Raw genomic sequence first — 24,147 nt, forward strand, 5'->3', positions numbered from 1 at the left:
CGGTTTCGAAGCGACGTTTGTTCCTGCCATCGAGTTGTCCATACGCAAATGCGTTGTGAAACGATCGACAAACTCCGTGCACAGCGAAGAAACGTTTGTTTCTGTCGCGGCGCGGTGCCGCGTGTTTCTTCGCGTTCTCTTTTATTTTTACGAGAACAGACAACAGAAGAGACGTTTGTCACTGGCAACAGAAACGCGAAGAAACACGGAGAAACATCGGCGAAGAATGGACAATTTTTTCGAGAAACGTGCAACATCGATAGAAAGTTTCTCGCTGTTTCAGTGTGAACGCAGCTTAATCCATTAAGGTGGCACGTTACGTCAACGCAACGTTTTATTCGCCGTCTTTTCCGATCAACTTACATCGTCGAATACCGTTCTTTTGCATCGTAGCTACGAAAGGAAATTCCAAGGATTCGCTCAACGTTTTTCTCCGCCGTTGACTCTCCCATGTAGATTCTGCGATTTTACGAAATTCAAGCTTGCGATTAAACTGACAAACACGTAATACTCTGTGCGAAATATAAAAGCGCCAGTTTCCTCACCGTACGTGGCACGCCTAATTGCAGAGCCGATAAGATAGTTGAGATAGAGATTGCAGAATCCATAACACACGAACACGTTCAGGAATTTGATATATTTTAAATAATTTCCACACCGTGTACCATGCAATGTACCACACCGTGGTATGGCTTCATTTTTCCAAACTGTCGTATTACAACCCCGCGCACTTCTCCCACTACGAATAATTATCCAAATCATTAGGATCGTTGAAAATTTGACAGTTTATGAAATTTGTCTCGTTTCGATCCTCTCGTGGAAAATTGAGCAACGTGAATCACGAAAACTAAAAAGAAAACATCCCACTGATCTCACTAAAGAAATAAAATAGTCACATTCATCAAACAATCCACATGTTATTTGGCAATTATGTTAGACAAATTTAACAAACGTCCAGCTGGACAAATTGTAAAGTGCAATGATGATCGCCGTTGCGATGAACGCGCGATTAGGCGAACCATTTCTCGGTTGTTCACAGGTGAAAAGTGGCTGTTCAGATCCGTGGGTCCTTTGTTCGTCGAATAAGAGAAAATTGCAGCGTACTAGGAATCAAAGGCGTCAAAGCACGATAGTTGTAATTGCAACGGGCGGACAATCGAGAATTCGATCGAATGACCTCGCGCCTCGATATTCGGCTGAAATTTCTAACGCGTTATTCACGCCGCTCTCGTTCGACCGGTAATAGCCGAGGTATGAATGCCAGGCTACCGGTGGGAGAACATTCTTGTGAATTTTCTAACGTCGCTTTCAAATTCCTCCTCTAGACACTGCAGACCGTATTTTTTACCGGACACTTTGTTTTTCCTCCCTTTCGATTCTCTTCGCGAATAATCGCACAGATCGCCTTACATTGGCCGTTGAAAATTCCCACGGATATTCAATAGCTGCGTCACGAGAAACTTTTCGAAATTGTATTTACACCGCGGAGTGGCGCGATGATCAGGATTACATTCGTGAAACGTGAAACGGATCTGAGAATATTTATACGTGTTATTTGTACTGTATAAAATGTATTGGGTTGACAATTAAGTTTTTTTTATTATTTAATTTGTACTTTACAATTTGCCCAGCTGGACATTTGATAAATTTGTCTAACTTAATTGCTAAATAACACGTGGATGGCTACTCCCAGCGGGATATCATCTTCGAGCGTGGTCACCCGTGACCACCGATAAGATAAACGGTCCATTGGGGAAGAATGTTGTCTTACATCATCAATTTATTATTATTTCGCCATTATATGCTTCGAATAATAAAAATACTCTCGTGGAGTTGCGAACGAAACGTGCGATTTCGGCGTGGCAGTCAAAGCGTTAACTCGTGAGCGGTCAACAATGTGTTAAAAAGCAGAATCCGTAGAGAAATATTTTCTACGATCGCTGGCTTCGTCCGTACTTCGTATTCTCTTTGATAAATCGCGGAATTAGAAAATCTGTCTCGATTTGACCACATCTTTTCTCTCAAACTTTTCTCATCCTTCGTCTCCTCCTTCTATTGGGTTGGCAACTAAGTAGTTGCGGATTTTGTCATTAGGTGACGTTGACAATATCCGCAGTGACTTAGTTGCCAACCAATTATATTCGCTGTTCGATTTTTCATTCTTTATAATCAACACACCAGAGAATAAATACGGGCAATTGGAAAATAATCAGATATTTTGAAAGACGCGCAGCAAACTGAGAAGAATCGGCAACGCGAAGGTAAACGGAGGCAGATTCGAGATGAAACGTATAGGTATCGATGCGTCGCGACGCGTTTCAACGTTCATAGTGGCCGAGTAACTCGTCATCGGTGAAGAAAGAAGTTTGCGTAAACGCGGACCACTGTAGCTACTTTCGTGAGCCACCGGTGGCTCACGATGGGTCGCCTGCTTTTCACCGCAGATCTACGACGATCGTTTGCACGTGGTACGAAGAATTATCCGCTTGCTTTCGTATCGCGAATTGTGTGGCGCTTAGCTCGGCCGCCTCCATAAAAACTTGGAAGAGAACAGAGCAAGTTGGACGAGACAAACGATGAATGGAGATTGGAGCGAAAGCTGCGACAGAAATTCCACGTTGTGACGTGTGTGTAATCGTAACTTGGAATCGGACGAGCAGCGTTCCGACGTCAGGGTGAAGCGTCAGCCGTTTTAAATGTCAATACGTCTAAAGGTTGGCCGAGAAACTCGAGGAACACGCGTAGACTTTGTCGAGTGCACTTTGTAATTATCATGGTATCGCGTGCACTATAAGGGGTGAAATTAAAAGGAGCGGGGATTTCCCCTTATCTGGTGGCCAGTGTCGCGTAAATTTCCACTTTTACGGAGATTCTGTTGGCGCAGGTTCGACACGCGCTGCCGCAAGTTTTCATCTTTTTATAACGACGCGTTGCGTCCTTTTTTCCAAAGGTGTGCACGCCTCCTTTTAACGCCACTCCTGACGTATATTTGCGCGTGGAAAAGGATCGTCGCGCGAGAAAGCGTCGCTCGTCCATCCTCCGGATTTGCAACAATCCGCTGTGAAGTTTAATCGAGTGAACGTTATGCCTGGGACGTGTCACGTGTTAATTGTGTCGTATTCTCCACGGATATTCGAGTAGCTTAATCTTTGCTATCTATTTGCTTAATATTTCCACGATAGATTAGCTGTCGTTGCTCTAAGGAACGTCCAACGTTTCACCGAGATGTCGTTCGAAGCAAATTCGAGCGTACGCGACAGTTGGCCGTTTGTTCGTCGAATAGAATTCGCTCGCAAATAAAAGAAAATGACTTCATAGGATAATAACACGTGAATATGGATTAGAAAGTAGCGCTCCTGAAATATCTGTGCGTGTGTGTTAACACTGACCTAATCTCCTCTGTTTGACGATTAACCAGGCTAATCGAGATAATTGTACCATAGTAGGATTACTAGGACGATCAAAGTGACCAATTTGCAGTTCTTAGCAGAAATTTTGTAAGCTTTTACGATGACGAATCTGTCGATATCTGTATCGACGGAGATTAGAAAGAAAATTTGGCAGATATTAGAGAGAACGCGAGCTCGAACGATTTAAACGGAACGATGATTAATTACGACGAAAGAGTTTAGCAAGAAAGTTTTTCTCGATCGTTAAGGAGAATGCGTGCAGGAGAGAAGGTGCGGATCTTAGGTTTAAATTATCGTTATACGTCGGTAAGTGGCTGTAATTTCAGTTAACCTCGATTACACGTAAGAAACGCGTTCGAATAACTCGTTATCTTCAGTTGGTTAATTCCTTTCTTCCGTAGTTTACGTATAACCCTGTCCCGTACGTCCAGGCGTTCCCATAAAAGTTCATCGATGTACCGCTTTTCCAGTAATTTGATCGCGTGTAGACACTGTATGCTAAACCTCCGGTAATTCGTTGTTCCAGCAAATTTTTCGCTGTTGCTAAACATATTTACTTAAGTGTTACCCCGCTCACAGTTTGCTCTACCTTTTCTTTTTTTATCCACGCCCTGTTTTCATCTTTCTCGTTTGTTTTTTATTTCACCTTGTTCGAAATAAATTACTTTTATTAGCTGGTTTCTCGCAGCGTTTTTACAAGCAGCGGCGCAGCTTGGGACACTTTAGTGGTTGAAGGAACGAAAATAGAAAATTGGATATTTGCTTCGCGCTGGACGTATTCAAATATTTACGCGTGTACGAAGCTCTTCAATTTCGGACAACAAACGACTCGTTAGGTGAAATTATCTTCCACGACGGTAGATTCTAAAGAAGAAAATAAGCGTGACGAGAGCTTTAAGAAGCTCGATTATAACGAGCCATAGGCGCGAACAAAATTGTGACGCGTAAAGAGAAGAAGATATTTCGATTTATTTAATTGTTTGTCAAAATTCCCGCAAGAAGAACATACATCGTGATTTATCCTCCGCTTGGAAATAACGTGGTCCACGCGCGTCCGAGTTCATCGAACAGAGAGACGACGCTTTAACGCTTTACCGACCGCTACCGGTTCAACAGCATACGCACGTCCGATCGGCAGCACAAGCGCGGATTCTTCCTGGCGCTGGCTCTGTTTCGGCTTAGACTCTCCAATACTATTCTTTTCGTTCATGGCGAATTGTAAGTTTCTCAAATTGGTATAAAATTGTGGGAGCTTACGGAGCAACGCAACTGACGCAACTGAGCAAGGTATCTTAGTACTAAATAACAAATTACTTCTCAAATAATGAGAAAAATTGTCGACGACAGAAAGCCGATTAATAGGCTATCGGTCGGTAAACGCGGGCGAGAATAACCCGATTAATCGGCTATCGGTCGGTAAAGTGTTAAAATACAACGGTCGATAATTCGCCAACGATATTCGTAGTTGTCATTGGTTTTTCAACGTGTTGGTACGCCGCTCAAAGGTCTAAAATTAGTAGAACAAAGATCGCTATCGTTTGGAAATCGGTGTCAACCACCCTCGGGTCTCGAAGCTGCTGCCGTGCCACTTTGTTCCACGAAACTGGCGCGAGTGGGTTCGCTGAATATGTCGTTTCTATTCACGACACAACAGCGTGGCCGAACTGGCGCGGGGTCGAGACGAGAGTCTGCGACGCGTGTGTCGCGTGAAAAGAAAAAGAGGAGAAAAAAGAAAAGCGAGAGGCCGAAGAAAAGGCGTTGGAAGGGTTTGGTCGCATCGAAAATCGTTAACAAGCTGATCGTTTTGTTGCGGACAGGTCCCGAAGGCGTAGCGGCAGTGGCGTGACGGACTCGCAGCAGCAACAGCAGCAGCAGCAGAAGCCGCAGGAAGGGCTGGGTCCCGATGAGATGTGGGCTCCTGGCGGGCTAGGGCCTCACCGGGAGCTACCAGTCGACGTACCCGACACCCTTCTACAGAAGGCCTACCCCAACAAGGTAAAGAACCGCTCGTCCGATTATCGGAACGAGATTCGTGGTCCCCGTAGCGCTAGCGACCTCGACCTCTCCCTAAACCTTAAAAACGACACCCTTAAATCGCCATCACGCACCAACCAAGTCGACGAACGCGCTAGAATCGTGTCGGCCGTGGATTGCACGGACGTGACGGATGCGACCTGCGGTAGGCAGTGCGTTCGAACGAACGGTCAGCCGCCGATGCTGAAGATCGAGCTGAAGATCGAATCGGAGAACCTCGAGGACGAGGACGAGTGCGGCAAAGAGAAGAAAAGAGAAGCTTCGAAGGAAGCGTTGGACACGGACAAATATAGGAACAACAGGAGTCCGTCGGCGTTGAGTTCGCCGGACTTGAAGAACTTGAAGAAGAATCTGAAGGATTTCGAGGAGGACGAGGAGGACGAAGGAGTGAACGAGGATAGCAGCGGACAGAAGGAGTCGAGCGTTGACGTGGACGTGGAAGAGGATTATCCATTCGCCAAGGAGGACTATCCGACCATGTTGAAGACCTGCAGCGACGACTCGGCCAGCCCGAGAAGCTCCTCGGGAAGGTCGGACAGCACCGCTCCGTTGGACAGTAGCCTGGTGTTGAGGCACGCGAAAAACCGTGGCAAAGATTCGCCCACGTACGACGCTAGAAGGATAGATCTCGGCTCGCCGTGTAGGCCCGTGGTGCCGGAGATCAAAGTAGCGCCTCTGTTCGGTCGAGCCAGGGACGCCACGTCCTTCGACAATCCTGCCTACGGTCTGGCCGATCTACAGGATCTACAGGGCCTGCTGATGAGATCCGACGAAGTGTCCGACCTAACCAGGCTCATAGACGAACAATGCGCGATTCCGAGGATTCCGCGTGATCCGCAGGACAGAGTGTCGTCCCCCGGCCGTAGCAAGGATCAACATCAGCACCAACGTGGCAACGAATTGGCCAAGTCGTCGGAACCGAGCGCTCCGTCCGGCAAATCGGTGAAATCGTCGAAACCGAGGCGTCAAGAGGACAGAGCGAAGCTGAAGACGAAGACGAGGAGTCTGGACGTGGAGGAGCTGATACGAGCAGGATCGAGCGACGATCTATTGGGAATCGAATCTGGCAGCAGCCTCTCCTCGTCCTCGAGGCAGCGGCCCAAGAAGAAGAGGCACCAGCAGATCTCCAGCGGCTACTCTACCCTGAGGAGCGACGCGTCCACCGATCTCGAGCACGTCGATCGTAGCTTTCTGGTGGTCGGCGGTAAAACCTACCGCGAGGTGGCCGTCGACTGTCCGCCCGATTTCGTCCCCGTGACCAAGTGCCACCCTGTCTATCCTCCGCCGAACAAGACGCCCGGAAGCAGCAAGCACAACACCCTCGAGCCGAAACGCGAACGTAACGGCACTATCGGCAGGGATAACGGTGGTTTGACGGTACACGGGGACGACGGGAGTCGCGACTCGTGCGCTACGAGCATCGTGGCTTCGCCCTGCGTTCGCTCGAACGACCTTGGTAGCTTCGTCACGCTACCAACCGCTGGCGATCAGAGTATAGCTGCCACGGAGAACGTAGTTGCTAGGTCGCCCCGTACGTTAGACAGAAAGCACGAGAAGAAGGTAAGGTCCAAAGTCAAGAGTCTGCTTTTCGATAGCTTCTTCTCTATCGTGCACCACGAAACACGCAAAAGTACGTTGCTTCACGCTTCTGCTACCAACACCTCTAATCGCTCAGACAGTAGCACTAAAACCGCTGACAGGTGCTCGGACCATCTCCGCCTCTCCGACAGCAGCTCGCGTCGTATTTTACAAATTTCCGATAATCGTTCGGACGATCCGATGCTGACCGAAGCGATCTTCGACGATCGCTGTAACGCGTCGTGCTTCGACGATCGTCTTGAGCCTGTACGAGGATCCAACGGTGTCTCGCGATCTTCCATATTCTCCGATCCCAGAGAAAGCGCAAAGGCATCGTTTTCGCCCAATTGTCGCGAGTTGTTCGCCTCTGCACGGCGACGCTCGAAGCCGGTGGCTCGCAGGAACCCGCAAGTTCGTTTCTCTTACGAACCGACCGACCAATTTTCCCGTACAAACGTCTGCACTGTGATTTTCTCGGTTGACCGGTTCGAGGACGAAGATACGCGAGGCAAAAATAGGTGTCCACCGAACGACGTAGGTTCCTTTAACGATGATCTGTTCGCTGAACGATCGTCGATTCAACGTACTCCCATACGTTCGTCGTTCGTTAGAGAAGCCGATCAAAATTGTAGCAACTCGTTGCGCGAATTATCTCTCGGTAAAAATGGTTTGTCGAATGCGGAGGCCTCCGAGTGTCGAAGAAACGGAAGCGAGAGCGCGTTACAGGAATCGCCGAACGCGCAGAACTTCACGAATTCGCGGCTCTCACTCGAATATAAAAGATGCAAAGTTCTTGATGTCGATAATCGTAACTCGTACGGGTTGGGAGCGAGCCAGGGCGCGTGGAAAAGCGAAACCGATTTATCGACTGTTCGTTTGGACGTGGATCGTCCTTTCGGTGTTCAATGCTGGCGATCGGAATCGAATTTGTTCGCGCGGTGCAACGAAGATCGGGGCGAGCTACGCGACTCTAGCGACACGAAAAGGGAATCGGCGAACGAGACGATACCGTGCATGGATGTCAGGAAGAAATGTACGTACACGTACGAGCACTCGGACGATCTTGACCATCACCAGGTACTTAAATATTCTTCAATTTTACATACGAAATCTACCCTCCGATTGTTCGGACTTTTCACCTGGAACGTATCCACGGATACGTATTATCGTCATTTGAAATTTTAGCATACGAAATGCGCGAATTCTTCCAACTTTACATCGGCGGATATAATAAAAATTCGTAACATCGATGTTACTTACGGAAGAAGTAGAAGCGATCTTCTGTTTTCTTCTAATCGGCTTTGGATACGACGCGAGAAGCAACGTGAACGCGACGCGAAGAGACGCGACGTCTCTGAAAAGAAGAGACGTCGCCTACATTCTAACGCTCGCGTGCTATTTGCAACGATAAATTGAGCAGAACGAGAAGCGAAAATACGTTTTAACCGAAGAAACGCGTTTCGTATGTTACGATTTAATATATATATGTTTCCGTTTCTATCGTTAAGAATGCGAGATCGCAGGCACATGGGAAGTCTAATGATTGCCAATGTTCACGCGATCTCTGCCTCGGGTTTCAATGGCATCGAGTAAAAACGGCGAGAGCATCGACCGTGTTCGCGATTGCAACGCATGCTCAACGCACGCTTATAGTTGACAAGCATGCGAAAGTAGACAAAACCCATTGTGAACACCTGCTAGCCATAGCAAACGTATAAACCTCTTAATGCACGTGCTTTGCTTCTTCTTCTTCTTCTTCTTCTTCTTTACTCTCGCTTGCTGCGTGCTCTTTCTGTTTCCTTTATACGATCTTCGCTCTTCGCTTTCAACGTAATCAACAGCGAAATGAAAACCAGCGTCGGACTTGTTCGACCCTTCGAACAGTTGCAAACGAAACCGAACTGGTTAGATAAAATCGTGTGACAAAGTGTAGCGAAGAATATGAAAAAAGAAAAAAACAGAAAAAAAGAAAAAGAAACGTATAAATATAGATATAAAGGAGCGTTCAAAGTATAGGGAAGAAGATGGAAAAATAGATGGTTTTAGCGAGCGCGTGACAAAGTAGAAGAGAACGCGAGGGAAAAAAGAAGGAATTTCTAGAAAACGTAGGGGAAGGAGGCAACTTTTGGGTAGTCGCGATGGCGGCATGTGGCCTCAGGGTGCTTTAATGCCAGCTGTGTTTTCTTTGAAACGAATTTTTAGACCGGTTTGAACGGGGTGAAACCTGCCATCCCCCCGAGAGATCAAAAGAGGGCACCTGCCAGACCGCCGAAAGATAATCTACGTTTGTCCACGCAGAACAATAATGTGGAGAGCACCGATAACGCGAATGCCGAGCCCACGCAACAGCAACTGCATTCCATCAGGAAATATCAGGTAGGAAATAATAATATCAGCTACGAAAAATAATATCAGGTTTGGTAAACCGTTTCGAAAAGAAGAAACGATAACGCGTTTGTACATTTTCTTCAGTTTCTGCTTCGAATACCTGGACGTTTCGCCCGATAGAGATCGGTGAATAATTCAACGCGGAATTAGCCGTGGGTGTTTAGCTTTCAATTCTACGTTCTTCTTCAACGAGTCTTCGTGCACTCGCAGACACGCGAGCGTAATTGCATTACGTTTTCTCGGTTATGCGTAGCCGATGGAAAGTAACGCTCGTTACTTGCTAACCACCGCGTTAGAAGAGCGACGACGATGGAGATAATCGTGGGCAATTCAACGTTTAGAAAGAGATTAGTGGCATTTTATGAGAAGAATGTGTGTCGAGGAATATTCGAGTAGGAAATATATCGTACGAGTTTTATCGTAAATGGTGTTGTGTAGCGTGCACCGGTAGTTGAAGCTCTTGGGGTAGTCGCGTTAAAAGCTTCTGATAGGGTAAAGGAATTTTCATTGGGTCGCTGGTTGTTTAGGAAGTACCAGAAAATTGGTGTTAAAGGGTAAACGATTCCGAAAAGACGAGGGAAATACTTGTTGTTTGGTGTGGAGGTATTTTGAAGAAATAATAGGAATTTTCGATAGGTTGCTTGGAGTTTGAACATTTTGGAGAAATAGTAGTATTTTTATCGGATCGTTTTGAAGGCTCTGGAAAAAGAATTTTCATTAGGTCACTGGTTGTTTAGTGTTGAGATATTTTGAAAAAATAAAAGAATTTTTATGTTAGGTTACTTGGGGTTAGAAGCTTATAAAAAATAGTATTTTTATTGGGTCTTTGGTTGACTTGGTGTTAGAAAATCCTGAAGAATTAAGAGAATTTTCATCAGATCATTTGGCGGAGGTTTTGGAAAAAACGAGGATTTTCATTGTATCACTCGGTGTTCGAAGAATTTGAGAAAATAATAGAATTTTCTTTAGGTCACTGGTCGCTTTGGTAATGAAAGATCCTGAAAAATTAAAAGAGTTTTCATTAGATCACTTGGAAGGTTCTGGAAAAATAATAGAATTTTCTTTAAGTCACTGGTTGCTTAATATTGATATACTCTGAAAATGTAAAAGAATTTTCATCAGATCACTTGGGGTTAGAAGCTTCCGGAAAATTAATAGAATTTTCATCAGATCATTTAGCGGAGGTTTTGGAAAAAACGAGGATTTTCATTATATCAGTCGGTGTTAGAAGAATTTGAGAAAATAATAGAATTTTCTTTAGGTCACTGATCGCCTTGGTATAAAAAGATTCTGAAAAATTAAAAGAATTTTCAATTAGATCACTTGGGAGGTTCTGGAAAAATAAAGGAATGTTCATTAGGTCACTGGTTGTTTAATGTTGATATATTCTGAAAATATAAAAGAATTTTCATTAGATCATTTGGAAGGTTCTGGAAAAATAAAAGAATTTTCACTAGATCACTGGTTGTTTAATGTTGATATATTCTGAAAATATAAAAGAATTTTCATCAGATCACTTGGGGTTAGAAGCTTTCGGAAAATTAATGGAATTTTCATCAGATCATTTAGTGAAGGTTCTGGAACAATAAAAAAGAAGAATTTTCATTATGTCACTCGATGTTCGAAGATGTTAGGAAAATAATAGAATTTTCTTTAGGTCACTGATCGTCTTGTTATAAAAAGATTCTGAAAAATTAAAAGAATTTTCAATTAGATCACTTGGGAGGTTCTGGAAAAATAAAGGAATGTTCATTAGGTCACTGGTTGTTTAATGTTGATATATTCTGAAAATATAAAAGAATTTTCATTAGATCATTTGGAAGGTTCTGGAAAAATAAAAGAATTTTCACTAGATCACTGGTTGTTTAATGTTGATATATTCTGAAAATATAAAAGAATTTTCATCAGATCACTTGGGGTTAGAAGCTTTCGGAAAATTAATGGAATTTTCATCAGATCATTTAGTGAAGGTTCTGGAACAATAAAAAAGAAGAATTTTCATTATGTCACTCGATGTTCGAAGATGTTAGGAAAATAATAGAATTTTCTTTAGGTCACTGATCGTCTTGTTATAAAAAGATTCTGAAAAATTAAAAGAATTTTCAATTAGATCACTTGGGAGGTTCTGGAAAAATAAAGGAATTTTCATTAGGTCACTGGTTGTTTAATGTTGATATATTCTGAAAATATAAAAGAATTTTCATTAGATCACTTGGAAGGTTCTGGAAAAATAAAAGAATTTTCACTAGATCACTGGTTGCTTAATGTTGATATATTCTGAAAATATAAAAGAATTTTCATCAGATCACTTGGGGTTAGAAGCTTCCGGAAAATTAATGGAATTTTCATCAGATCATTTAGTTGAGGTTCTGGAACAATAAAAAAGAAGAATTTTCATTATGTCACTCGATGTTCGAAGATGTTAGGAAAATAATAGAATTTTCTTTAGGTTACTGATCGCCTTGGTATAAAAAGATTCTGAAAAATTAAAAGAATTTTCATTAGATCATTTAGAAGACTCCAAAAAAAAAACGAGAATTTTCATTATGTCACTGATTGTTTAACACCAAGAGGTTCTTCAAAAATAAAAAAATTTTCATTAAGTCGCTTGGTATCGAAAGTTTCTTCGAAAATAATAGAATTTTTATCAGGACAATCCTCGCATTAAACAAATAATCCGCACTTTCTCCGATAAGAATCACTTTCAACTGAAATCGTTCGACTGATTGTAGGTTAAGGATACGTATAATTTCGCATATTAATCCCATGAATAATCGAAACGTTGGCCGAGGAATTTCGGTGGGTGTGCGAAAAGTATCGGCCGCGGGAAACGCGTGGTATTCCGCATGAATAATTTAGCGTTATGTAACAATGTAAAGGCAGCAATCGACGATCGTTGTTTAAGAGTACGTGTACCAGCCACGGGCTGTCCACGTTCCAACAGGAAATTACGAGACCTGAACACAATGGTTATCGAACAGAGTGCCGCTTCCATGGCTTCTATACTTGTCGAATTTCCTATTTCGTGTCATCGGTTCGTTCCTCCTCTCTTCCTACCTATAACCTTGCGCCATTGTGTTTGGCTAACAGTTTTCCGATTGTTCGCGTTAATCGGCGATAGAACCCAGTTAAAAAAAAAAAAGCCAGCGGAAAAAAGAAGAACGTGGGAGAAAACGGGGAAAAATCGAAGGAAATGAATGCTTGTAATTATCCTTCGTAGATATGAACTGTACTCGTGGAAAAATTCGCGGGAGGATATTTGAACGTAAACGCGGTTTATGTTACAATTAGGATATATTGGGATGGCAACTAAGTGATTGCGGATTTTCTCATTACCACCTAATGAGAAAATCCGCAATCACTTAGTTGCCAACCCAATAGCAAGTAACAAAGTAATTAATTACTTTTCGATGACGATGACCCAAGCTTCTTGCACCAGACCAGAGCTGAACTTGTCCGGCACTACTATCAACAATTTCAAAGCAATTAGTCCATCTTCCTTCCTTTCGTCTAATTTTACTTTCAAATGAACACACGAACAATAAACGCGCGATTCAGCTGCACCGAATTGCGCGTCGTTTATCGGACGACGTTTAATTGTCGCAACAAATCAGAGACACGGAGAGAACAACACAGATATAGTGTATGGTATATTTTTCCTTTTAGAAATCGATCAAATGAAACAGAAACGATGAAACGTTTCATTGCTCGAGCCGCAGATGTTCGTACATTTATATCGGCTGGCAACTAAGTGATTGCGGATTTTGTCAATACCACCCAACGACAAAATCCGCAATCACTTAGTTGCCAGCCGAATATAATTAGAATTCAATATCTCACGAAGAAGATCTTACTTTTATAAATTTATTTCTAAACACAAGGAGGTCTCATCGATAACTCCAAACTCCAAAAACTCCAAAATCACACTATGATACGTTCGTTGTAGGTAGAATTTTGGATTGAAATGTCCCTGATATCGCGATACTGATCGTCGATCTCCAGAGTTGTATTCCATAGTATCCGTATTAATTTCAGCGTGTACATTGAATAAGGCGGGATACGTATTAGCTTACGATCATTGCGAAACTCCGACGAATCTTATTTCTTCGTTACAGGACACGTACGATACGAATGGATCGGCAGATTTGTAATAATCGACCAACGAGTCTCGCAAATAACATCTTTCACGTTAGATTGTGCCAAAAGTTTCTCTCGTTTTATATATATATATATATAAAAAAAAAATACTCTTTATGAGAAAGAACATGTTTTGTTTCGCGTTATTTTATCGAATTATAACGATCCGCTTTGTTCTATCACGTTGTTCTATTCACGTCGGACAAATTAGGTTTCACGTTTGTACAAAACTCTTATAGAAAGAAGACTAAAAAGAAAACACCCCACTGACCTCGATACAGAAACAAAATAGTCAAACTCGAAGATGGTGTCCTGCCATGCACATGTTATCTAGTAATTAAGTTAGAAAAATTTACCAAATGTCCAGCTGGGCAAATTATAAAATACAAATTAAATAATAAAAAGAAAAAAGAACGTTTGTACAAACTTTGCCAGATAAAACAGCTGCGTAGCAGCTGCGGATAGCGAAAGATGCTTTTGGGGCAACTTGATAGTTGAAGATTTTTTTCTTTTCTTTTTTTTTAATTATTTCTACCTTACAATTTGTCCAGCTGGACATTCGGTAAATGTTTCTATCTGATACTTGAAGATGCAGCTAATAATCGTAAGCGGTTGATGCGACTAAAACTAAGACACGAAGAAAGAAAAAAAAAAAAGAAAGAGAAAAAGAATATAATTAGAAACTAAAAATAGAAACTAGTACTCGTGGCCTAGCAGCGCACTTGTATAACGACATTTATGAATTCACCGTCGAGCGACGACAAATACGAGTGAGAAATACCGGAGAACGGTCGCGTCTTCGGGCCACGTTACGTTTGCCTTCTAAAATTCCCGCGCCTTGCCGCGTCTCGTCACGCTGAGTCAAGTGTGGTCTGGAATGTAAAAGAACCCCGCTCACAATAGTCTAAGATTACACGGTTCGAGTGTAACGTTACGAGTAAGTTTCGATAGGTGGAACACATAGCTTGCGTACGGTTTGAGTCAGACCTCGGTTCCTCCTCCCTCTTTCTCCTTCTCACCGCCGCCCTTTTTCCCTACCATGACCTCGGTCTTTTCTTTCCTGCCACTTTACGGAGAAGCCGGATTTTTTTCTTCCCCCTCCCTCTTCTGCTCGTTAAAAACCAGATACTCGAACGCCACCGCACCAAACCAGGAACACGCCGTGCCTGCTGAACGATAACGAGCTATCCTTCTCGTAATTTCCACGATATTATACGAGGAAGAATTCCAGCTATTTCTTTCTCTCTTTTTCTCTCTCTTTTTTTCTCAGAAAAAACCCTCTTCCAGCTTCCAGATCGACTCTCTGCTCTTCCAATCGCCTCTTCATTTTTCTATGAAAAATGCAGAGCCACGCGAGATCGTCGCATTACGTTCTCGTGCGAAGAATACGAGGAAAAAATAGGACAAGCAGCGTGGATTTTAATGCGCATGATACTCGAAAACGAACAAAATATTGGAAATGTATTGGGTGGGCAACTAAGTGATTGTCATTACCACCTAATGACAAAATCCGCAGTCACTTAGTTGTCAACCCAATGTATCTCGTTTTATATTAACACTTTACCGACCGATAGCTTATTAATCGGTTTCTTATTGCCGACACTTACCGACTGATAGCCTATTAATTGATTTTTTATCGCCGACAATTTTTCTCATTATTTGAGCAGTAATTTGTTATTTAGTACTAAGGTACCTTGCTCAGTTGCGTCAGTTGCGTTGCTTTGTAAGCTTCCACAGTTTTATACCAATTTGAAAAACTTACAATTCGCGATGAACGAAAAGAATGATATTGGGGAGTCTAAACCGAAACAGCCGGCGCCAGGGAGAATCTGCGCCTGAGCTGCCGGTCGGAGCTAGCGGTCGGTAAAGTGTTAAGAACTTTGAAAAAACTTTGAAACGTGTATCTGAAATGCGTGGCGAGAAGTAAGCGACATCTGGTGGAACGCAGAGTATAGAAACGATTGCTTTATTTTTGAATTTTATTAGCGACAGTAGCTGGTCGTACCGCGAGATATTGCCATTTCTTCGTGACGAGTATATTCGACAAGAAACAGTTAACTGCTTAAAATAAGTTAAACTATCGTCTCTACGTAGGTTCCATTCTTTGAATCACGATCGTAGAGACAGGAATTTGCATAAAAATATCCATGCTGTAATTGAGAATTTTGAATATTTAAACCGCTGGCTGCTTTCACTTGCTTTCGACGATTAAACGCGAACATCCGTCGCTTTCTTCAATACTTCAGATCATATCGATCGCTGTAAAATTAAGTGGAATCAGAATGAAATTTCTTATCTGTTTCCAGTTTAAACCTGATGATCTTAAACCTACAAACTTGTTCTCTTTCCCCGTTCCGCATTAAAGTACTTCCTTTCCACTTGGATTTAGCATCGACGTTAGAAAATCAACAGATCAAAGCTCGTCACCGAAGCTTCTTGTCACGCAATCTTCTTACGAAAAGCGGCTGATAAAAATCGAGCAAAATGTTCAGCCAGTTATGGACGAGACACGATGTACGTTTTTTTTATTATTTAATTTGTACTTTACAATTTGTCCAGCTGAACATTTGGTAAATTTTTCTTTTGCAAATAACATGCGGATGGCTACACCTAGCGGGATACCACCTTCGAGTGTGGTCATCCGTGACCTCCAATAAGATAAACGGTTATCTTACATCATCAATTTATTACTATTTTGCCATTATATGCTTTGAGTAATAAAAATACTCCCGTGGAGTCCTGAGCGAAACATGTGATTTCGACGTGGCAATCAAAGTGTTTTAATCGCCAAAATAAATGTATAGGGACACTTAGATTACATTTAGAATTAATATGAAAATAGTTTCAGATTTATTTAATATGCGATGTACAAGATATTCGTCGATATAAATTTGACGCGTCTCAGCGCTCTCTTTGTTTCACCATCTTCTATATCGCATTACCAACGGAACAGTTGCATTCATGTGTTTTACGAGACGCTGTGGACGCATACTCCCACACACTCATACTCATATATGCGTGTCACTACTACACGGCTAATCTAGCGTAGCACACAACATTTTTTTTATTATTTAATTTGTACTTTACAATTTGTCCAGCTGGACATTTGGTAAATTTGTCTAACTTAATTGCTAAATAACACGTGGATGGCTAACCCCAACGGGATACCATCTTCGAGTTTGACTATTTTGTTTCTTCAATGATGTCAGTGAGCTGTTTTCTTTTTGGTCTTCTTTCTATGAAACGATGTACGTGTACGTTGTTATCCGCGTTGTTATTGGCGCGAGCGCGTTTCCATGATCAGGATTTCAACTTCTGACAAATTTTTACATTGCCTGATCGACAAACACGGCGATGTTTATGCACTCGATTTTGTACGCGAACTTTCGCTGCCAGAATTATAGGAAATCCATCGAGCTGACGTTGGTGAAGCCATACGCGCGTACCACAAGAGTAAACGGGGCTTCGTGCAAGTATTTCTGTCCTGCCAGTGCTTAATCGCCATGGCCGTTACATAAACGGCCGCGAATCGCTTTTGCCATGATTTTTGCGTCAGCGATGCGCTTTATCGTTCGGTGGGCGTCGATCGCCGAACGAGTCTCCCGCTGATATCGCGACGATTGTAATTCGACACTCGGCAACGTGCGATTTAACCTTCCAGAGAGTTTCTTTTCTATCGGGTTGGCAACTAGGTGATTGCGGATTTTGTCATTAGGTGGCACTGACATAATCCGCAATCACTTAGTTGCCAAGCCAGATATAGAACGTAACAAGAGCAAATTTAGCTGCGCTTACGAGACGCTCGTTGCAATACGCGCGTTCGTTTGCACAATTTCGTTGTTCGTTCTTTTTTTTTTTTTGCGTGTTGCTTAGCTCTTTCGTATTTCGTTGAGGATAGCCGAATTATCTAAACTCGAGCTCCTTTACTTGCTACGAGTTTCTTGAATTGAAAAAAGAAAATTTAAACGATCGACTTGCAATTCGCAACGATCCCATCGTTTTTGGTAAAACGTACACGCGCTATCACAATTTCTCGTGCTTTAATTTGTGACGTGGTAATTAGAAAACAAAGTCGATATTAGGAAAGTTACTTTAATTACCATGAAAATTGCCATGCTACGAAAATTCTATCACAGAATCGGTTTCGTTATACCGCACGTTTAGAGCTGACGAATATCCAAAACGACCCAACAACGCAACGCCATAAGCATCTTTTCCTTTCGTTTTGTGTTTCGAACGTCGACGATTTCAGCGTTAGATCGGTCAAGTGGAGCATAATATTGGCAACTAAGTGATTGCGGATTTTCTGAGTACCACCTAATGACAAAATCCGCAATCACTTAGTTGCCAAGCCAAATAACTCGACTAATCTGAACAAGACGCGGCATCATCTGCACCGAGGGCAGTCGAATCAGGTGAATTTTTATTTTAAATGTCAAATGCTTGCTCGATGTCACGATAGATACAATGTCTCTTATTTAATGGATCGTTTATTGTCACACGTTCAGGTGTTTCTTACATCAATGTGTTACGATGTTTGCTTGTTGAACGTTTTATCGTTAGGAAAAATCGCCAGGAATTCTGTCTACACGAGGTAGGTTTTGCATGAGTCGTCGTTTATTCCAGCTGAAATACGTTCAAACAGAAACCGAACGAATCGATGAATAATTAATAAATCAACCGCGCAAAGCAACGTGCCCGATATCGTGCCCGGATTCCTGAAATAAATGTTCTATATTAAATCGTCCCTTTTTCCTTATTCTATCTCGACGTTCAATGGCTGTCGAATGTACGTACTGTTTACGGACGACGTTTGCTAAAATTGCACAAGGCCACGTCGTGTGACGAACAAGGTAAGACAATTAAATTTGTCTGCGGATGAATTGCGATCGAATGGAACCGACCGATAAAACAACAGTGTTCCTATTCGTATCAGCATCCTCTCTATGTTCAACGTCGTTATGAAGGCAAATAACAAACGTATGTCTTCGATATGCAAGGTACGTCTCCGCGTGACATTAAAAGTCATGATTTCTGCTATACCGACAACGTACGCTTTTCTTCTATAGACATTGTTCTATCTGCATAGCTATGACACGATCTTAGTGTTCCATCGACTCTGTAACTATTCTAAACGTTACAGAATAGTCGAAATATTCGCAACTCTATCCAATCGCCGTTTAAACAGCATTTCTTCGTGAAGTGCAATTAGTTTTGCTATCGTGACACCATGGACTTTGGTTGCTTCGTTTTATGTTAGATATTATCTTTTCAAACACTGTGACACGATCTTAGTGTTCCATCGACTCTGTAACGATTCTAAACGTTAGAGAATAGTCGAAATATTTGCAACTCTATCCAATCGCCGTTTAAACAGCATTTCTTCGTGAAGTGCAATTAGTTTTGCTATCGTGACACCATAGACTTTGTTTGCTTTGTTTTATGTTAGATATTATCTTTTCAAACACTGTGACACGATCTTAGTGTTCCATCGACTCTGTAACTATTCTAAACGTTACAAAATGGTCGAAATATTTGCAACTCTATCCAATCGCCGTTTAAACAGCATTTCTTCGTGAAGTGCAATTAGTTTTGCTATCGTGACACCATAGACTTTGTTTGCTTTGTTTAATGTTAGATATTATCTTTTCAAACACTGTGACACGATCTTAGTGTTCTGTCGATTCTACGACAAATCTAAAGATTGCAGAACGAACGAGATGTTCAAGATCATCGCTATCTGAAGTTTCTTCTTCGAAAAGACCAGCTGTTGCTATCGTGATATTGCTGGCTCTGTTTCCATAGACATTTTCATTTCAAACACTGTGACACGATTTTCGTGTTCAGACGATCCTACAATTCTAGAGATTACAGAACGAACGGGATGTTCAGGATCGTCGCTATTTGAAGTTTCTTCTTCGAGAAGAGCGTCCGGTTTTTGCCATCGTGATATTGCTAACTCTGTTTCCATAGACATTTTCATTTCAAACACTGTGACACGATCTTCGTGTTCGTGTTCAGACGATTCTACAGTTCTAGAGATTACAGAACGAACGAGATGTTCAAGATCACCGCTATCTGAAGTTTCTTCCTCGAGAAGAGCGATCGGTTTTTGCCATCGTCACAGCACGACATACTTTTCGCCGTTGTCTTCATAAAATTTAATGTCCTGACATCTAGTTACTCTTAATTTTTCGCAGGCAATCTGGGTCATTTGTGGCGCAAGCGAAACTTCTCTAGCGAACTCTTAACGAATGTTTACTCTTCCTAAACGTTCTTTGTTTTATATTATCCCATTGAATCGCGTATAATCCATTTTGTTCCATTCGGATGAAGATATTTGACAAATTAGGTTTCATATTTGTACAAAGATTTGTCATAAAGGACGTGTTTGTAAAAGAAAGACACTTTTGGAACAACCTAATACCAGTAAAATACCTCGATAAGCGTTGCAGAATTTCTCGAATTAAATTAGAATTGACCGACGATGAAATCATCTATCCATCATCGGTGTCCAAATTATAAATTTTCACAGTAACAGGATTAACAGAAATGTTCAGTAAAATAGAAAAAACCTCTTAATTACGCGAACGTAATTAATAAATAATTCACTGTCGCGTGAAAACGTACCTGCGTATAATTCAACCTGTTGAATCTTTCAGTGTTTTCACCGGATAATTGGATGTACTTGGAATCGATGAAACGGGTGTAAACGAACGGTTTGATTGTAGGAACAGCTGCGGAAACGAAAGGATGAAGAGGAGAGACAGGAGATACTCAATCGGTCGCTACGCGGCTCTACCAAGTTGCACGCGTTGGAAAGCCACGCGACCAGTCTCTCGGGTCAGGAAAATCTCGCGTACGCCCAGGACGAGGTGATCACCACCACCGTCAGCCGCGCACCGCATGTCACCGCGAGCGCCACGCTAGAAGTCGAGGAGCCTCCCAGGCCCCTCAGTAAGTCGTATTTTCCCTGCAGATATACGCCAGCAGTTCAAGGACCACTTGGCTCGATGACGCACTAACGACACTCGTCGTGGCCCATTAGGCCTCCTATTTATGCTCCGATAACTCCTCCATTCCCTTTTTAATTCAGACGTTTTTCAGACTTCGCCGAGACTTTATCCCATCGGTGTATCGTAATTGCGTTTCCTCCGTTTAATTAACTTGCCGTGATATTTGTTTCCGCGACCCTTATGCCAATGATCTGCCATCCTCCTGCGTATTTCTGCACTCGAACAACGTCTACTGTTAATAACGTCTACCTACAATTGGAAATCTCGTTAGTAGAAAATAATTATCGATACCGAGCAGGTTGAAGTTGATTGTACGCGAGCACGTGTATCTCTGTTCCAATAGCTGGCATAGCTCGGGAAAGTAATAGTATTCGCGTAGGAGAACTTTTCAGAAAAGGATATTCTAGCGTGACACTATGACGACTATAGAGTAGTTCAGACGCTTAACAATGGCGAAATTTCCTATTGCAAATTCATAATTATTGAATGCTGGGTATTCGTGAGATCAGTATCATCGATGTCCAATAGCTTTAATAGAAAAATAAGGATTTATAATTTCATCGATATAATATAGAATTTTTAACGATGGAAATTTAATTGGAGTTAAAGTTCAAATAATTCCAATAGTATGATTTCTTAGTTAGATAAAGCTAAATTTAAAAAGTTATTAAGTACAAAATCTATATTCCAGCTACCTATTGGATCGTACAGTGTCAACGAGAAGTATGCGCACGCCATTAACGAGTCGCAGGAAGCTTTCTCCTAATAGCAAGTTATCACGTTTACCACACTAATTGATTAGCTGCAAGTATATTAAATTCCTTAGGATTTAGTGGCACCTCTGTAGGACTATGAAACCCGTACGAATACTATGAAAATGAAACGTAGAATCGAAAAGATTCTTTGAGAAACCAGAGTACGTGCAGATACTTTTTACGGTAGGCACTGTAGTTGCCAAGTGTAAACGGAGAGAAAGGAATTTCCATACGGGAACTGTGTATATTTAACGCAAGAATTTATCACAATATCTCTTCAAGTATGCGGAAAATTTGGAGTATTGGCATAAGGGTTAAGGAAGACATTAGCCGGTCGTTTACCCTTTCACGGAGGAATAGTCGAACGGTAGAAAGCAACGGTGCCTCCGCAGGCGAGAGACGTTTGTAGAATCTTTGTAACAGGCATTCGTTGCATATTTCAGCGTACGGAGAGGTCGTCGCGACGCTGGAGAGGCTACAGCTTCAGTTGCGCAATATTTCCGGTGCTCTAGGCATCTCGGGACCCGGCGTGGAAGCGGAACTCGAAGCGGTGCGGACGCTTCTGGTGCAAAGTCGATTCGCATCTGCCCTCGCCACCCATCACGCCCTCAGAAATCGCTTAAGATCCAACAAAGTTCTCAAACATCACGCCGAAGACGCTTCCAGTTTGGCTCGCGACGTATGTACCCACTGTCATTGAAATTTTGACGACTCTGGTCGAAGATCGCGAGAAAAAATTGCAAAACCATGAGAATGCTCTGTCGTTGATTTATCGAGTTTGTTACGTTAGCTGTTTAAGCGGACAGGAGAAAATGATATGACGCGAAAAGCATTTGACGAGGTAGCGAAGCTTTTGTAGAAGCCAAAGGCATAATCGAACCTTTCAAAGTCAAAATGGTCAACTCCATCTTTCCACCATCATGAGGGTAGAATGCAAGGAAAATTTAAGAGAATATCGTCATCTTCTTTTATTTTGCTGAGTTGATCCATGTGACTTTTGAATGGTTCAATTACTATGAAAAATAATATTTTAATATTGTGCAGGAAACACGCGTTCAGATGCAAAACCAAATAAAAGAACAATTTTTCAATTACCTAACGGTGTAGCGAGTTTTGTAGGAAATAGGAAAATAGGGAAAATGTATCTTGCGTGTTCTTCTGTTCAATCGCCCCTTTAAGCGTGCAGCTTTTGTCATCGGTGAATATTTCAGTGTGTAGACATACTGGAGAAATGGCAGTCGTCGTCGACGGCAACAGGTGTCGGCGGAGCGGAAACGATCGCCGCCGTGGAGGAGCTGACCGGAATTTTGACGAGCTACGATATGGAAGCTCTTCTACTCGCTCACGACTCTATCATCTCTTACGTCGACGGATTACAAAGGAAACAGAGTCCTTCGTCCTCGTCGCCGAGCGGTCCTCCGAGCCCTACCTCTAGCTGGAGAGGCTCCCGGGTCGTGGACAACATTAAAATTATCAGAATCGAGAAAACTAACGAACCTTTAGGTGCTACGGTTAGGAACGAGGGTGACGCTGTTATAATAGGTATTCTGGTTTCTTTTTCTGATAAAATTGTACGAAAACCTCGAACAAAGGTCAATAACACAGTTTGTGGATATTTTATAAGAAGAGGATGCGATGTAACGTTAAATGTTGATGTGAGAAACACGTTAGTTAAGCGTATGACGCTTATGGACACAGTGTAACTTGGCTCTAAGATTTGTCCTAAACTCCGCCTAAATGTGTTTCACACAAGTTTCTGTTGAATTACGCAAAAATTATTATTGTTGAATTGTACGTCGAATAACCATAATAATGTTTATGAAGGTCGTGTTGTACGCGGAGGAGCGGCAGACAAGTCTGGACTCCTACACGAAGGCGATGAAGTTCTGGAAGTAAATGGCGTGGAAATGCGTGGCAAGAGCGTGAACGAGGTGTGCGATATTCTAGCCGGTATGCAGGGTAGTCTGACGTTCCTCGTGCTCCCGGCACCCACGAGTCACAGGAACAATCTGTCAAGTAGAAGGGAAGACACAAATCAGGTATCAACGATGTTTAATGTGTTATCAGGATATAGTGATTTTTACTGATAGTCGGGAACCACGGTGATCGACACCTTGTTCTATCCATATATTTATTCATAACGCTGTTATTGAACTAATTATTTTTCTGACGTATGAAAATAGTTATTGTAGTTAATGGAAACATTAATTTTATAGAACACTGTGGCATCCTGATATTCATAAAAATCCCTGTACATTAACTGTAACATTTGATATTTACTTAACTCTTTAATATCATCTTCTCAGATACAACACATACGAGCCCACTTCGACTATGATCCCGAAGAAGATCCTTATATACCGTGCCGAGAATTGGGTGTCAGTTTCCAAAAGGGTGACGTGTTACACGTGATCTCTCAAGAGGATCCTAACTGGTGGCAGGCGTATAGGGAGGGTGAAGAGGATCAGACTTTGGCTGGTCTGGTACCTAGCAAAGCCTTCCAACACCAGTATGTCAATATACATATAATCTTTCCTATACATATTCTATTTCTTGTTCATCAAATTTTGTTAAACATTGTCTGACTGATAATCCGAATTTCATCTAGGCGAGAATCCATGAAACAGACTATCGCCGGAGACAAATCGACCGTACGCGGCTCCAAGAAATCCAGTACGTTGTTGTGCGCCAGAAAGAATCCAAAGAAGAAGAAACGAAACAAGTTCGGGGCGAACTACAATGACGACGGGTATCCGCATTACGCAACGACAGCCATCGACGGTAGATACGAAAAGCATCATGGAAGGCGTTTCAGTACGTTCACCCTTT

General features: G+C 42.4%; 1 protein-coding gene across 6 annotated transcripts in view; it reads left to right on the forward strand.

The window, feature by feature from the left end:
• Positions 1-24,147, forward strand: part of LOC100648370 (protein PALS1) — a 134,150-nt gene that overhangs the window by 104,420 nt on the left and 5,583 nt on the right. For 5 of the 6 annotated variants that reach the window (XM_048410423.1, XM_048410424.1, XM_048410425.1 and 2 more), the window contains 8 exons: positions 5,228-5,405; positions 9,225-9,398; positions 20,279-20,504; positions 21,762-21,997; positions 22,530-22,860; positions 23,143-23,357; positions 23,625-23,827; positions 23,927-24,099. In XM_048410423.1, the coding sequence (XP_048266380.1) occupies positions 5,228-5,405; positions 9,225-9,398; positions 20,279-20,504; positions 21,762-21,997; positions 22,530-22,860; positions 23,143-23,357; positions 23,625-23,827; positions 23,927-24,099 (1,736 nt within the window). The remainder of the gene's footprint in view (positions 1-5,227; positions 5,406-9,224; positions 9,399-20,278; positions 20,505-21,761; positions 21,998-22,529; positions 22,861-23,142; positions 23,358-23,624; positions 23,828-23,926; positions 24,100-24,147) is intronic. The other variant, XM_048410427.1, reaches the window with a different exon arrangement.

The sequence above is a fragment of the Bombus terrestris genome, chromosome 11, assembly GCF_910591885.1.
Source record: "Bombus terrestris chromosome 11, iyBomTerr1.2, whole genome shotgun sequence".
Classification (NCBI taxonomy): domain Eukaryota; kingdom Metazoa; phylum Arthropoda; class Insecta; order Hymenoptera; family Apidae; genus Bombus; species Bombus terrestris.